At 40.1% G+C, this 16785-nt stretch overlaps 1 protein-coding gene across 2 annotated transcripts in view; it reads left to right on the top strand.

The window, feature by feature from the left end:
* LOC138017186 (sacsin-like) overlaps positions 1-16785 on the top strand; it is a 51816-nt gene that overhangs the window by 24918 nt on the left and 10113 nt on the right. For both annotated transcript variants that reach the window (XM_068864404.1, XM_068864379.1), the window contains 2 exons: positions 11438-12440; positions 13496-14067. In XM_068864404.1, coding sequence (XP_068720505.1) covers positions 11438-12440; positions 13496-14067 — 1575 coding nt within the window. The remainder of the gene's footprint in view (positions 1-11437; positions 12441-13495; positions 14068-16785) is intronic.

Consider the following 16785-nt stretch of genomic DNA (forward strand, 5'->3'; position numbering starts at 1 on the left):
TGTCCTTGTGTGGTCCCATTTCCATCAGTAGGGCTAATGCTCACATGGTTCATATGGGATTGAAATCTAGCACTTCACATTACACTCTATTCAGTTAACTCTGTTTAAAATATAAGTGCTACACGGCCAACGTTTGTATAAACGTAACCTTTCCTTGTGTTAATAACGTACCCCTCCTCCTCCCTCCAACCTCCTCCTCCTCCTCCCTTTAATCAATGTTGCATTTACGGGTTGGTTTTTGCACCGCAACCCATAAATATCAACATTGAAGGGGGAGAGGGGGAAAATTGCCGTCTGTGTTACAACATTTGTGACCGAGACTGTAGGTCTCGGATTTTTCCGAGTTCCCAGTTGATGATAATGCTTAATATCTTTCATATATATGTCACATTACTAAAAAAGGTAGTTTGGTATGAAAAACTGCGATAGAATATTTCAAACATACCGAAAACTAAAGCGTTAAAAAAATTCAAAAGCCCAGCGCACACTAGAGCTATCAGATAAGCGAAGTTTCATGCGTGACTGTTGGCGTAAGCAAGTTCTCCAGTGTGCGGTAGCGTTTTCAGCGCTTTTCGTCAGGCGTGTCATCGGCACCGAATATATTTATTTCTTTGCCTGATTTGCTATTAATCTATTTTGCTAAATTTGATTGTAAGTTACACAGCCCGCCTAGAATAGCTTTGCTGTTTGCGGGTTGTGTATTTCTCCAATTTGTTACATTTAAACTACTGAAATAAAATGATAATGATGATGGCGTGACTGAAAGCGCTGAAAAATCCCCGCTGGATTACGTCAACATTCACGAATAAAACTTCGTTAAACTGATAGCGGCTCTAGTGTGCACCGTGTGCAAGCTTGAAATAAACATTGCCACTCGCCACAGGAAATTTAGTGGCTGATTTACCTCTTCGTCGAGTTCTGGTTAATATATTTTTCACTGTACTGTTATGTACAACACTAAAACCAAACGGCAAATCCTCTGGTAACTTTTTCGAGTTGGATACCAGAGACGGAATCGAACACCTTGTGTACTCTTTGTTTACAATTTTCTGGCTATTTATAATTTTATTTATTTGTACTCAACTCTGCAAAGTCTTCTGGTAAAAAACAACTTGAAGAATGAATAATTCTTGTTAGTCAAGAATTATTTGAAAGAAACCTTGTTGTCAATCTTTTGCTTCATTATTGAAAGAAATGGCTCTTCAGTGAAGTAATTAATCAACATTGTTCCAGAGAAGAGCCCGGTCTCGGGTCAACAACCCGACAAAGAAGGCTTTCCGAACCGACCGATGAAATAGAAACATTCAGTTAAATATAAACAACAAAATTGTCAGATTAAACGAGACTTACCTGTAAGTTGCAGTTTGATTACGATTCTGTCTTGTCATCAGTCCGGAACGAACGAGTCACATGAGAAGCGCATGCGCGTTGCCGAACAGTATTCAACGTGAGTAGTGCAGGAAAAAGGAACGAAGGACATGGGAGTATGGTTTGTGTGAGGGCATGTGTCTCCCTCGTGCCGGACTGATGACAGGACAGAATCGTAATCAAATTTCAACTTACATGTAAGTCTCGTTTAATCTGACAATTCTACCTTGTCATCAGTCTACGTCACTACGGATGCAGCTCTGCTGCTATGAGCAGAGTATTTGTTAATGTCGATCCCTGCTGACTCTAACACTTGCTTAATAACCCATCTAGAAATGGTATCTTTGGATACAGGTTTAAATGGGTTAACACAACTTATCAGTAACTGTGAGTGTTCCTCTCGCAACTGTTTCGTACGCTGCAAGTATTCCTTAAGATGTTCTACCACACAAAGTTTCTTGACACTTTGGAAAGAGAGTAAGTCAATGGGTGCTAGATGTCGCCCAGGCTTACTCTGTTTCAGTTTCTCACAAATAGTTACTCTGTACCTGTCACTCATTTCTTGGATGTAGTTAACGTCAAACTTATGTATGGTCTGGCCACGCTGTCCCGTAGTGAGACAGAGTAGCATGGTCAAATTCAGAGTAAGCTGCTTAAGAGATGAGGATCTCAAAGGTGCAGCAGCTCTTAAATAACTAACACCATGTTAACGTCCCAGATTTCAGTATATTTGGGCAAAGCTGGTTTTAACTCAAAAATCCCTTTCATGGAACGAGTTACTAAAGGGTGCTCTCCAGACTTTGCTCCGTCTTCCAAAACAAGTATTGAAGAGAGCGCAGAACGCGCTGTGTTTATAGCGCTGTATCCTAAGCCTAATTTGTAAAGAGAGACGAGAAATTCAATGCCGTTTGTTACCCCAGGCTGAAAAACATCAATGTTTTTGTCCACACAGTACTGATTCCATTTGGTAAGGTACGTGTGGTATTGCTTAGAGGTAGCGTCCCTCCATGATGCCATAAGGACATTCTTTGCTGCAGGTGATAAAGCATACTTGTTTAGTCCCTCCCTGATAAGTGACATACGAGGAGGTTTAACCTGTGCCAGATCGGATGATTTTCCTTGGGATGGCTTGGCAGTTGACGTAAGTCGTTCCTGGCTTTTAGATACACTGGGTTTTGTTTGAGTAGGTGGAGAGCTCTGGGGTACCATGATTGTGTAGGCCAATCCGGGAGCACGCAAATCCCCTGTGCACTCTCGGTCGTTGTCTTGTTCAACACTGTTGGAATAACACTAAACGGAGGAGAAGCATAAAATTTAAGGTTGGACCAATTCAGGCTAAGTGCATCGGTGGCAATAGCCTCTGGGTCTGGTCTGTAAGACATAATGTGGAAACTGGTGGTTTATGCGAGAGGCAAACAAATCTATATCAGGTTTGAAGTCTAGCACCTCAAGAGCACCAATTAATGATACCTTGTCAAGCCTCCACTCAGATGCTCTTTGGTTTCTGCGAGATTCAAAATCTGCAATAAGATTTTGTTTTCCAGGAATATGTGCAGCACTAAGCCAGATCTTACGATCTATACACCATTCCCAGATCTTCTTAGCCCCAGAATTGTTTGTTCCCATGTGATTAATCACATTCACTGCTGTAGAGTTGTCACACATTATTCTGATATGTGTGTTGCTCTTATCTTTGACAAAAGTTTGGAGCCCCAACAAAATAGCCAACATTTCCAGATAGTTGATGTGTTGTTTAGATTCTGAATGGGACCAATTGCCTCCTGAAGACACCCCTGAAAATTCTGAGCAAATAGCAGAGTACTCCGCTTTCAATGATGGCTTGATTTCATCTCTTCGCAGCTGAGTTAGCTGTGTATTTACATGCCCAGCATTGCAATTGTGTCAATTATTGTGCCATTATTTTGTTGTTTTCTAGACCAGTGGGATTTTGAATAAGCACATTGGTCGTTTGTAACGTCGCAAAAGTAAATTTGCGAATGACCTGCAGCAAATTTGAGATCTTCAAGTCGGTTTTCTTTAATTGACTCCATATCTCGGGGTTGACTTTTATACTCTTTATGTCAGGACAGTTCTGATGCTGTTTATATTTGTCCGAGAAATTTTAATTTTGTCAGAAGACAGCTTCTTGCCCCATCGTTTTAGAGCAATGTCAGCCAGCTCTTGCTGGATTTTGTCGCCGATGGCGATTTTTTGAGGTTTGCGGGAACAAATTTTTGCAGCACGAATTCGGACTGAAAGTTCTGCTGGGAACTAATTTTTTGCGGTTTTCTTTTCAAGCTGCAAGACTATTTTCAACTTTTATTGCTTTTTGGCAAAAAACCCTTCAATCATCGAGAACGTGGAAACAATGTGGCATCCTGGAGGCCTTAAAAAATGGTTAACGTGACCTTTTGATTGACTGCTTTGAGTTCGTTTCTTATGCCTCAAGAGACTCACTCTGGAAAAGAGCGGAAACAACATGTTCAGGCCTTCCTTATTGTGTCGCATAAAGGTGATGTTACACGAGCCGATATTTAACGCCGATTTTTAATCCATGTTACACGAGACAGCATTTAACGCAATTTTGTTGCGGCAAAGGTATGTTACACGAGACGATTTTTAACGCAACATTGCTCGCAACACTTGAACCCAGGCTCCTGCTCGACAAATACGGCGGACAATGAGTCAAGAAGACGGCGGCTGAAAATCATTCAGGTTCTGTTGTTAGTGGACGATTTGGAAGATGAAAAAGGAAAAAATCGGAAACGAGTTATTCGGACGAGAAAATGGATTAGACGGAGGGAGGAAAGAGGGGTATATCATCAGTTAATAAGAGAGTTAGCTCTTGACAATGTTGCGTTAAAAGTCAGCGGCGGGGGTGTTACACACACCAACACCAACAAAATTCGGGCAACAATGTTGCAGGTTTTTGAATCGGTTTCAAAAACCTGCAACATGTTGCGTTAAAAATCGCCCTGTGCACCCTGTTACACGAGGCAACTTTTAACGCAACAATGTTGCGTTAAAATTCGGTTCGTGTAACATCACCTTAAAGGGGCTAGGTCACGCAATTTTAGGCAATTTCAGCATTGATCAAATGGTCATAAAATTAACTGAAACAACAAAATAAGGCACAAAACTTTAGAAGAACTCAAACAAAACACAGGAAAGCTAAGAAGGGACAAGGGTGGACAAAACTGGAGAGGATTGAAATGGATTGCATTTCGGTAAATTTGAAAAACGTAGGCCCACCTTTTTTCAAATTTATATCAGTTTATATCAAAACAGCTGGAAAGTCATTCTCAGCAGTTCTGTGGTCGTGATTTTGCAAATGAAAGACTCTTGCTCTGCCAATTTGACGTTTAAAGCTCATAACTAACAAAATTAAACAAAATTACCTAAAACAGCGTGACCTAGCCCCTTTAAGTGTTTCCTTAGGGCAACTCTAGACATGCATGACATGCAGGAAAACGTCCGCCAGAGTAATTTGGAGTTAGTTTTTTTACATTTCTTTAGTTAATAACGAGTTTAAAACTCGAAAATGCTAATGTGGAATTCCCTTACCGATAAAATTATCGTTACATCACAAACGAAATGATTCTGAGAAAAAAAAACGACCTTTATCGAGGCGATTTGTCATAATTTTTTCAAGATTACCTAAATGTAATCCGTATAAATCTTGTACATTTATGTCCATCCACGCTTCTCTTTCCTTTTGCAGTATTGTTATGTTGTTCAATACTTTTAAGTGGGTATTGCAATGTTTCAATCTACATTGTGGGCAATTTGGGAAAAAAAGGAAAGCAAAGCAAATTATTAATCGTTTATTGGTCGTTCTTACGCTGAAGCACTAACTGGCGAAACTGTAAACTAAAATTAACAATTAACGCAAATCAAGGCAAATTTTCAGGAGATCGGAAAACCGAATTACCCGGAGAAAAACCTCTCGGTGGAGAGTAGAGAACCAACTCAACCCACACATGACGTCGAGTCTGGGAATCGAAGTCGAACCACATTGTTTGGAGGCGAGTGCTCTCATCACTGCGCCATCCCTGCACCCCAAATCATTGGATTATATAACTTTGAGTGACATAGCCCCTTTAAAGAAGAAACGAGTGAGTTTCACTCGAGAGCGTGTTTTGTTTGAACCAAGGGATTATGAAGGTAAGAGAAGTAATCCCTCCTAGGTTATTTTTTAGGTGATATCAATTTTCCCGAAGATAATGTTACCGCGCGCGTTACGTGGAAGTTTCGTGAAGGAGAGAAAGTGCCGCAAATTTTGTACGATGGCATTCTCCGTTTTCAAAATTGAGTTTCATGGCCTGATAAAATTCATTGTCTGCCAGATAAAGGTTTCAAACATATATCCTTGGAATTGCTTAACTGTCTAGTTTATAATGATACCAATTTGAAGAATTTTTAATCCATCAACCCGGTAGTGCGCACTTTCTCATCGTCTACAAAATTCTGTCGCTTACAAAACTCGTTCCTGTGAAGATACAGTTTGCAATCATATATCATGGAAATCGGTTAACTGTGTAATTCACACTGATACCAATTTTACGATTGTCTAATGTAGGAAACCGTGTTAAATAATTTTGAAAGAGGGAGCTATATTTAACACGCGTGCATTGCAAATTGACTTCAATCCGATCTTACGGTCCTTTCGGTTTCAAAAATTTTATCGCGCGGGCAATTGAAATGTGTGGTACCGTTTGAAAGCGTTAGCTGTCTCATTTATGAATATCATATCAGAATTAAGTCACCATAGTTTACGTCCGCTAAGAAAATCGAGATCGCGTTGACCAAGTCAGGAATATGTTACTTGCATGGTGACTGTAGTCTGCGATATTTCATTTTATTATATAGATACTGATGAAATACCAGGATTTCTCCTTTGACTAAAAAATCATATCTTCACCGCGCGCAGTGAACGTATCATTTTTATCTTTCACATGTGAGGATATAGCTGTCGTCATGGTAACGAACACGATTAGCCAATAAAACGCGAGCTTCCTCTTCATTGTACGATACTTTTGTGCTTTAATATAATTCTTCTCTACTACATTAACATTTTTATTGCAAATTTTACATTATCATGATTTGTTTTTCATAACTTTCATATCTTGTTTCATGTTACACAACATTCGTGTTTTAGTGGTTGGTGAACACTTTTTCATCATTTCGCAAATGAATAAAACAAGTTGTTTTAAATCTAGAGATTTCATCAATATCTATATAATAAACAGAACATTACTTTGCAAATTGACTTCCATCCGATAACACGGGTTCAAAAATTTTTATCGCACTGTCTGTTCAAGTTTTTCTTTCATGTTTGGTACTGTTGTAAAGATATATCTGTTCACTTTATCAATATCTAAGAATTGAGTTGTCATATTTTAATCTCGCGAAGAAAATCAAGAACGCGTTAAGCAAGTCAGCGACATACTTGTTGACTGTAGTCTGCGAATAGACCATTTTACAGTTGTAGCTGAGTCACCTGGCCTACGAATGGGAGAGAGGCTGCCGGTGACCCTGTTTTGATACAAACCTTCGTGCTTTTGTAATGTTAATGTGGACAAATTAGAATGACAACAACACAATTTATATGATAAAAGCAGCGGGGGCTGTATCAATACAAGGCCTAGGTCACCGGCAGCCTCGCAGCCATTCATAAGCTAGGTCACTGAGCAAACAACTGTAAAATGGCTTATTGCCAATGTTCTACCGCTTATAAAACGCGATCCTTTCAAGATACAGGTTTCAAACATCTATAACTGTCTAGTTTTCAATGATACCACATTCGAGGTTATGCCATATACGAAATCGTGCTAAATAATTTTTTTAAAGACACAGCTATATTTAACATACGTGCTTTACAAATTGACTTGAATCCGATGAAACGGGTTCAAAAATTTTTATCGGACGCTTGATTCAAGTTTTCCTTTCATGTTTCCGAAATCAGCTTTACGATTCTTTTTTCATTTACGTTTTCCTACTACGTTCACTTCCTTGAAGTCACGTTCGTCCACAAAATGTATATACGCGTTTTTCTCATCATCCTCCGCCATTGTTGTTTGATGGTATATCGCGAACGACGCGAATCGTTGCGTGGAATTCGCTTGGCTGTCAACAGTGGAAAAAATGAGGTCATGTGATTGGCTATCAGTTAACCCTCGTGGGAATAGGCCAAGCAGTATGAGGGATTATTTCTCTTACCTTCATAATCTCTTGGTTTGAACTGAATTTATTGCCGAAGCTTAAAAAAGTAAAAAGACCTCAAAATGGGACACGACATTACAAAATAATTCAACGTGTGAACGTGTGCGCCAAAGGGCCATTGATGGCATGACGGCTGGGTGACCCCAAATGGTCTACATCACCCCTCTCTCCCCCCACTTAAAAAAAATACTGGAAAGCTACATTTCAATACAACCCAACTCAGTGCCTTCTGTTTTTGTGTAACAAGTGCCACAGGCCGCCCAGACGCTCACGCAGCGTCGATTTGTAACTATTTTGCACAGTTTTTGTTTATTGTCAAGCACCAGCAGATCTGGTCTTCTCGTTGTGATCACCTTGTCCGTCTGTATCGTAAAATCCCATAAGATCTTTCAACTATCATTTTCCAGAACACTTTCCTGGTTGTGTTCACACCACCTTTCTGAGGGTTCAAATCCTTTTGCTCTACGGAGGTCCCTGTGAATAGGTTTCCCCATGTTATAATGTCTCATTCAGTACTCCGTCTGCCCCAGCTTACTGCATCCTGAAATGATGTAGATAGATAGATAGATAGATAGATAGATAGATAGATAGATAGATAGATAGAGAGAGAGAGAGAGAGAGAGAGAGAGAGAGAGAGAGAGAGAGAGAGAGATAGCTAGCTAGATAATTAGCTAGCTAGATAGATGTACATGGCACTTTCATCTTCCGTCCAGCACATTCTGCACGTAGAGTTGTCTTATGAGATTTGTAAATTTTTGTTTGATTATAGTCATAGGCTGCGGTTATTAAGCTTTCTGTCTCTATTTTCAAGTAACCCTTTTGCAGCCACAGTCGTGATTTTGTGTCGGTCAACTCTGCAGTTTCTCTAACAAACTGGTAGAGCATCACTATTTGTGGCCACTTGTCCTGTCTTTCTTTCTGTTCTCTATTTTTGAATTGGTCTGTGTTGTCAAGGTCGCATTGGTCTGTTACTCTAACTGCACTAGAAGCGTTTTAGAGCTCTCGGATACGTAGTTCTTCGGACCAAGTATGGATTTGTCAACAGAATCTTCCACTGAAATTAGAGCCCGGCCTCCCCCATTCCTGCTGACACACAGTCTGGAGGTATTGGCTCTTGGATGGAGTGCTCCATTTATCGTCAAGACTTTCCTCGTCTTTCTGACAATTTCCCTCAGTTCATAACGTGTCCAGGCAATGAACGCCCTTGCGTAGAGCATACGTGACACAACCCAAGTGTTGATTGCAAGAATCTTGTTGTCCCCATTAAGGTTGGATCCCAGAGACCTTTCTAACGCGAAGGGATGTATTCTTTTTTAACTTGCGCTTTTATCTTTTCGTGATGGATTCTATCACACTCAAGTATTCAGTGGTAATTATAGCTTTGACCTTCTTCCAGTTATGTTACCACCTTGTCTATCTTTATAGCCAAATATGCGCACTTCTCAATTCCAAACTCCATTCCAACATCCGTACTCAGTCATAACTCGAACAGTTTGAACTAGTGATTCTAAACCGTGCAGTGACTTTGCAAACGGCTTCAGGTCATCCACGAAAAAGAGATGACTGATCCTAGTCTTATTCTGAAATTGCAGTCAGGAGTGTGCATAATTACTGTCAGAAATTTCGCACAGTGACTATTTTGAATGCCAAAGGACGTTCACTGAAAACTTTTATAAAGACGTTTCGACCGACGAAAACCTTCCGCCATCTTTGGTCTGAATTTGCCAAAAAAGTGAGAGCTTCTCAAAGGTTCATGTTTGCGTAAGCGCTTGACTTCAAGAACACGCAATCACTGCGCGAGGCGAGGAACATTATGCAATTGAAATGTGAATGTCAGGGATTTCTATGTGTTCATTCCCCAAATGCAGGTCTCTCTTTGAATGCCAAGCCTCCAGGAAAAGTTTCTTGAGATAGTCAGCTGCCTCGTCAACTATGATGGCGTGGACAAAGCACTTGCCACAAGACTTAGTGAACACAGCAGAGCTATTCGTGTTTACGATAGCAAATCTAAAATTGCCCGACACGCAATTTTGACCACACCATTAAAGTTGACTGGGCGAGGCCACACTATACAATCACGTGCATTTGTAGTCACGCGCTTAAGCAAATATGATTGGTTGAAAGAAGCTGTCCCTTTTTGTGTCAAATCCAAAGCAATGACGGCCGAAGGTTTTCGGTCGAAATTTCGTTATGAAACCTTTTAGTGAACGCCGTTTGACGTTCAAAAAAGGCCAGAGTCAAAAAATTCTTGTAGTAATGATTCTAGTCTTCCTCTTGTCAAATTCGTGTGACCATCTGGCTTTGCATAACACAAGTGTGAATGATGTCATGGATATAGTACATGTACAAACAGCAATGGTGACAGCATATCACCTTGGAAGATTCCTCGTTTCACTGGGACATTTCCAAGGATAGAACCATCTGAGGTCAATTCAACGTTCCATTTTTTCATGCTGTTTCTAAACACGCATTTCATGTTCTCTGCTACCTCAAACATATCCATGCAATCAAGCAGCCAAGAATTTGGAACAACTTCAAGGTCACTATCTCATCATTGTTATTTATCATTATCATCATTATTATTGTTCTTCTTCTTCTTCTTCTTCTTACTTTGGCTGGGGTTTTTCAACGAATCGAGAAATACGCTGGGCCTGGTTGTTTGAAAGCCGATTACCTTAATCTAGGATTAGCGTAAACGTTTTTTTATGTTTCAACTCTTTTTGTGAAAGTTTCTTTTGCTTATTATTTTTTTCAAGGTTGACTTCTTCTAATGTAAATTCTTGCAGAATATTAGCATTGAACAGCATTTAGGAGTAGAGAAATAAACTCTTTGGTTAATTTTTAATATGGGATCAGCGTTGATCGGCTTTTGAACAACCGGGCCCTGGTGAAAAATTGCATTTATAAATCGTTGTGTTCAACCTGATTTACTTTTAAAGTGTTACTATGACCAAAAATTCATTTATCTTTTTCTTTGGATTTCAAAACTATGTTAACTAAACACCAAGTGACCCACGTTTTAAGCCTCGATTTCAAGACGAAATATGTTTATTTAAGTGGAATTTGCGTATTTAATGGTCCGCCATTACTAACTTTAAAATTCTGGAGAGAGCTGGGTCGAGGAGAGATTGACATCTAAGACCCAATTGTTTAAGAACGCAATGCGTGTGTACGCGGTTGTATTTTTTTTAATCACAGTAGCACTTAAGAAGTTAATAATAAAATGGGAGTTAACGAGGCACATCCTATTTCCCTTTTTTTTTAGGTTGTCCACGAGTTACGGACTATTAATTTCTCATTTTTGTCAGTTACTAAAGGGATTTGGCATCATTCAAATTGTTCCCTGCACTGTTGCGTTCTTTGTAGTTCGTACTAGCACGCTAAACCATAGAAACAAAGCCATTTTGCCTTCGGTATTGTGGAAATTGATTTCACAGAGAAATTGTTACCAGTCAATGAATTGAAAGAGAATGAGCGAGGTTGGTAAGTTCAACTTTCCATACTGAAGATTTTGTTTCAGAATGATTTAAAGAGACAAAACCTGGACGTGGTATCGGAACCTGAAATAACCGTGCGATTGACGGTTCCTTGTTTCCAATTATGGATCTCTTGTTGCCTGCTTCCAATCATTTAATTCTTCTCTTGCTAGGCATCCACTTTGAGTTCTTCCTCTTCATCCAAGAGTTCCACTTCCCTTACTTTCGTGTTGCAGCCTCAAAAATCAATTAAAATTAATATTATCCCCACTGCATTTCCTTCACCTAATCTAGTACTGCTGGGATTTCGAGATAAACACCCCTGACTCTGCAAGTTTTTTAATGTTTCTGGTGTTGCTAACGTATTTCAGATTTGCCAAGCCTGGTCAGCGGACATCAAATTGGGTTTATTGATCCTCATGCTTGTCATTTCGATCATCGTGGTCAGGCGACTGGGAAACTATGGAACCTTAAAGAGGAGCACGAAGACATGGACGTAATATCTAATCAGTTCGTTCCCTACCAAGAGATCTTTGATTGTAACTATGGAGCTTTTTGCAGGGGATTCTACAACGGAACTTTGTTTCGTTTTCCACTGAGAATTACACCAACAGAGCTGTCGAACACAATTTACTCCGCAGACAAAGTGGATACGCTTTATGAAAGTTTTAAAGCTGATGCTCATTTGATGCTCCTGTTTTTGCAAAAACTAGAGGAAATTGAACTGTATGTCAGAGAAGAGCTCGAATCCAGTCCTCGGAAAGTCTTCCAAGTGAAGCTTGCAGAGGACAGTCTTCAGACCATCCGTGCAAAGAGGAGTGAATTTCGCCAGAAAATTACGCCGGGAGAAATAAGGTCTGCACCCGTAGCAGTGACTTACCGAATCACAATCGAGACCTTAAGCTTCGATTCCCAGGAAGCTGGCAAGAAAAATGAACACTCTTTCCTTGTTACGAACTATTTTTGTGGTGGAGAGATGTCGACAACTTTCCAAGAGCTCATGACGGACAAAGCTTTAAGCTATCCTCCTTCAGTGGGAGTAGCTATGGCTTTACCTACTGTTTTAAATCTGCAAACACCCGACATCCAAGGCCACGTGTTTTGTTTCTTGCCATTGCCGGTGCAGAAGACCAGCTTGACAGGTTTGCCAGTGCATGTAAACGGCTTCTTCGCCCTTAACCAGAATAGGTGCCTCGTAAAGTTTCCAAACGCCGAACAGGAAGACCAGGAAAAGAAAGGAAGACATTTGACTGACAAGTCTCTATTATGGAACAAGTGCTTGCTGGAAGAAGCCATTCCCAGGGCCTATGCCAAGATGATTTCAGACGCCATTAACGAAGCGTCAGCTGTAGTGTCCACAACATCCATTTACAAGTAAGTAATGAGTGATATACCTTATTGGTATTAATTTTCGCGTCGCTTTAATTTCGCGATTTTCGCGTTTTAAAAAAAATCTCGAACTTAAAGCGACGCGAAAAAAAATTCCGGCGAAATTTAATGTCGCAAAATTTAATACCCTCCTATATTTCTAGTTTTCTCAATTTAATGAAGAGACACGTCTACGTATAATGTTTGCAAGCTATAATGTGTGAAGAAAACAGAGATGAAGAAGAAAAGACAAATTTCACTATCTGTGTTGCTTTGAACCTCTTCATCTGTATCGCTATTGTCATCTTCAAGTTCTTTCAGCACCTCTTTTGTACAGTCATCGAAATTGCCATCCATCCTGGGTTCTTTGTAATTTGAAACAACAATCTGTTTATACTTTTCAAGTATTGCCTTGTTCCTTTCGGTAAGATCCATCTCCGCTGTAACTTGTACCGGAATTTCCAATCCTCCTTTCACTAGGGGAGATCTTCTGTGGTTCTTGTCGATGACTTTAGCGCAAACAACCCCTCCTCTGAGTAGGAAAAAGCGTGTTGCTCTGGAAATTTCTCTGGGCAAGTGACCAACTGTAGAGTCGGCAAGATGTCCTCGAAGGCGCTTGGTCGCGGCAATAGCATTGCGATCGTGACAGTTATTTCGCGAAAATTAATTCCCTAAGAAAATAGTTTTGCTCCCAAATCGCTAAAATAAAAGCTCACGAAATATGCTGACCTTTTTTTCGCGAAATTAAGTGCTCGCGAAAATTAGTACCAATAAGGTATATTCAGTACCTTTTTCTATCAAGGTGCGATCTCGTTGTTTTCGTTTTTCGCTGCCGTAAAAGACTGTTTAGAGTTAATGGGTCAGTTTCAGCCTTGTGATAAACTGAATCTGGACAATCCAATTTCTTTTTTTTTTATTTGTGAAGACCCATCAACTGCCGCAGCAAACGAGATAGCACAAAACAATAACATTGATTGGTAGATCATCGTTGGCGCAGTCGTAAGGTTTGTAGGACTAAACACATGAACTAAAATCAAATTTTCTCGTCTTCTTACTTGAAGAGCATGGCCAGATGTGAAAAGTGTCAAGCAAAACTGGGATCGAATTGCAAAGCCTTTGTTCCAGATCCTCTTGAATATGGACGCAGTCTACACTGAGGCAAATCATGGGAAATGGCTTGCAATCAGGCAAGCCTACTTTGATTTACAACCTGCAAGTGAGACCAAAGATCTCCTGTACAAAGTTATGCTTGCAGCTAATTTTCCCATCGTCTCCGTACCCTGCCACATAACAGAAAGCATCACTCGGTATTCGAGTGTTAAAGAATTAACACCCGACCTTACAAGAGAAGTATTGAAGCAATCCCCAATTTGTTATAAGACGCTCGAAAGACCTGAAAAGATATTGCTCCTTCAGTTTTGTCTCAGCGATTGCCAGCCTCACAAGCTTTGTGGATTAGAACTCTTGCCTCTCTCTAATGGTACATTTAGTGTTTTTTCAAACAAAGCTGAGGTAGTTTACATCGCCTCGCCTGAACATCCTAAGGAACTGCTACCTGGCCTAAAACACCGCTTTTTGGAAGAAAAGATGAGCGTTAAAGTCCTTCAGATGTTAAATGACGCTGCCGCACAAGGTAGGCCGCACTCTTTATTACAATCCGTGAATTTATTTCTGTTATTAAGTCACCAACGGAGGCTGTGAACATTCTAGAAAATATTTTTATGTTGCACTTTAGGCTTTTCTTGAAACAACAAAATATTTCTGATCAGCATCTTCATCAAATCGGCGCTCCTTCCGCTGCGAACGTCTTTAAACGCCGCGGCGTTCGATCGACCGAGTGCAACTTGATGAAAAATACAGAGAGATTAGGTTTTCTAGCAAGTGTGGTCCAAAGATGATATAGCTGAACTCCGGTAAACTAAAAAAAAAAAATGTAATTTTAAATTGTGACACAGGGATGGCGAGGAGAAATTGCGAGCTCTCCTATCCGGAGTCAGACCTATGATATTCCGCTTACTAGTTCGGTTACCTTCTCACTGAGTTAAACGAGACTAGTGAAAGCTGGGCCATCAAACCAAGAAATCTCAGAGGCAGGGCATCCGAGCTCGAAATTAAAAAATCATAGATTGCTTCCTCTGAATGCCGCTCGAATTTTCCCGAGTATCCTTGAATCTCCAGCGAAGAGATAAAACTCTTCTTTCTTGAGTGGCAGGAATTATGTGATATAAAGCATAAATAGAGAATACTACACGGTGGCGAAAAGATATAAGTTTTATGTTTGAGTGCCAAAAACAATATTGAGGTATTGGACAATAAACATGCATGGTATGGATTGAAAAGCAGGCTTTTCTACAAATGACGGTTATAAATACAAACAAAAAAGGCGTAAAAAGAAGGCGGGAATGGTAACGTCATTGCTCAATATGACGACCTATGAAACAGACGAAGAATACGACACTCAGTTCCCGCATGTAGTGATCAAATTGATCCTACGAGTGTTTTAGTTCTCGGTAAGACACTCCTGTCCATATAATAACTGATACTATATCGTACATTCTGTGAGGTGTTTCTTTATAATCTTTGTCTAAAAAGTTTAAGAGCGGATGTCTGAAATAATGGAGAATTGGGCTTCAGTCGTGAAATTTCGAGTTCCTTCATATCTATAGTGAAGTATTTTCAAATTAACATTAAAAGTTTCAACAGCTTTTTATATTTTGCGAAATTGGGTAAAGTTTGAAAACATGGTATGTTGACCTCCTTCGAATGGTGAAGTTGGCGGAAAATTACACATGCATCTTTAACTCGCTCGTACGGTAAGAGGCGGCGTCGTCTGTTTATGAAACACCAGCACAATATAAACACATTTTAGCTTTTCATAACACAGTAATAAAATTTGGATAATCTATTGAAATGAGAATGTTTTAGCCGTTAGAAGAAAACCAGTTTCAGGCATTTCAAAAAATCGCAAATTTCACCCAAATTCCACACTAAAGCAACCAAATTGGTACGTCGACTTTGGACATGAAATAACAACAGTTTTGAAGAACAGCCTCTGTAAATTACTGTGTTAAAATATTTTTGGCGGCGCTGAAAAATTACCCAGGCAAGAAACCAAAATGTAAAGAGTAGTTTGACTAGAATCTCCGACTGAATTTATGACACAAGCCGCCGCCTGGCTACGCAAAGCAAATTGAAACGGTTTTAAGGGGTTTTAAAGATCAATTTTATATAGTGTTTATGCTTTTTTGGGGTGCATGGATGACGCAGTAGTGAGAGCACTCGCCTCCCACCAATGTGGCCCGGGTTCGATTCCCAGACTCGGCGTCATATGTTGGTTGAGTTTGTTGGTTCTCTACTCTGCACCAAGAGGTTTTTCTCCGGGTACTCCGCTTTCCCCTCTCCTCAAAAAAAAAAAAAAAAAAAAAAAAGCAGCATTTGACTTGATTTGTGTTAATTGTTAATTTCAATTTACAGTGTCCCCTATTATTGCTTCAGTGCTAGTACGACTAGACACTTAAATAAAAAAAAAGTTCCTTTTTTAAAAGAGTTTAAACTTCGATCAACACAACATACGCAGAACATTACCCTGCGAGCAGTTGGTTTCTCCTACGCTCCCCGAGAGAGAAACCACTGCGAGGAACCATTTGATTTTCTATCGAGCACGTGTCAAGTACGTCACACCCCACATATTGTATTTGACATCACTTCCAGCAGGCTCGCCCAAACGCAGCAGTTACGTAGCTGAACGCACGCGCAAGCGCCAAAACAAGTTTGCTAACTCGTTTTACCGGTTCAAATTTAATTTACTCGTCCTTGGCGCTGGACGGCGGCTTACTCAAAGAAACTAACGGTTGCTCGCAGTTGTTGTTCTCTCGGGAAGCGTAGGAGAAACCAACTGCTCGCAGGGTAGCAGAACATGAACCTAAAACTGTGTTTTTAAAAATTATTCATTATCTGTCTAATCAAAATAATCCTTTACTCCATCGTTGCGTTTGGTACTGTTATATATGTAGCTTGCTGCACATGTCATAACGTTGTTTACTCGAAATTTGTGAGCAACTGGCCGCAAACAAATTGACAGAAGTAACATTCCGGAACAGAACGAGGATATGATGTAAGAACAAGATTGCGTGACGCATGACCTGGCCACAGCTCAATAGATGTAATCCTTTTTTAGGCGTTAGCGTTTTGAGGTGTAAGTACAAAGAGCGTGCTAGAAATACTTGTTCTCAATCTACCTTTTGATGCGAAAAAGCCTTTCACGCATTGATATCGAGTCGCTACTTGTTTACATTTTACTGCATGGCATCTTGTGGCTATTCACTCCTCATTGGTGGACCCTGCGGCCCCA

The sequence above is a fragment of the Montipora capricornis genome, chromosome 1, assembly GCF_036669925.1.
Source record: "Montipora capricornis isolate CH-2021 chromosome 1, ASM3666992v2, whole genome shotgun sequence".
NCBI classification, from domain to species: domain Eukaryota; kingdom Metazoa; phylum Cnidaria; class Anthozoa; order Scleractinia; family Acroporidae; genus Montipora; species Montipora capricornis.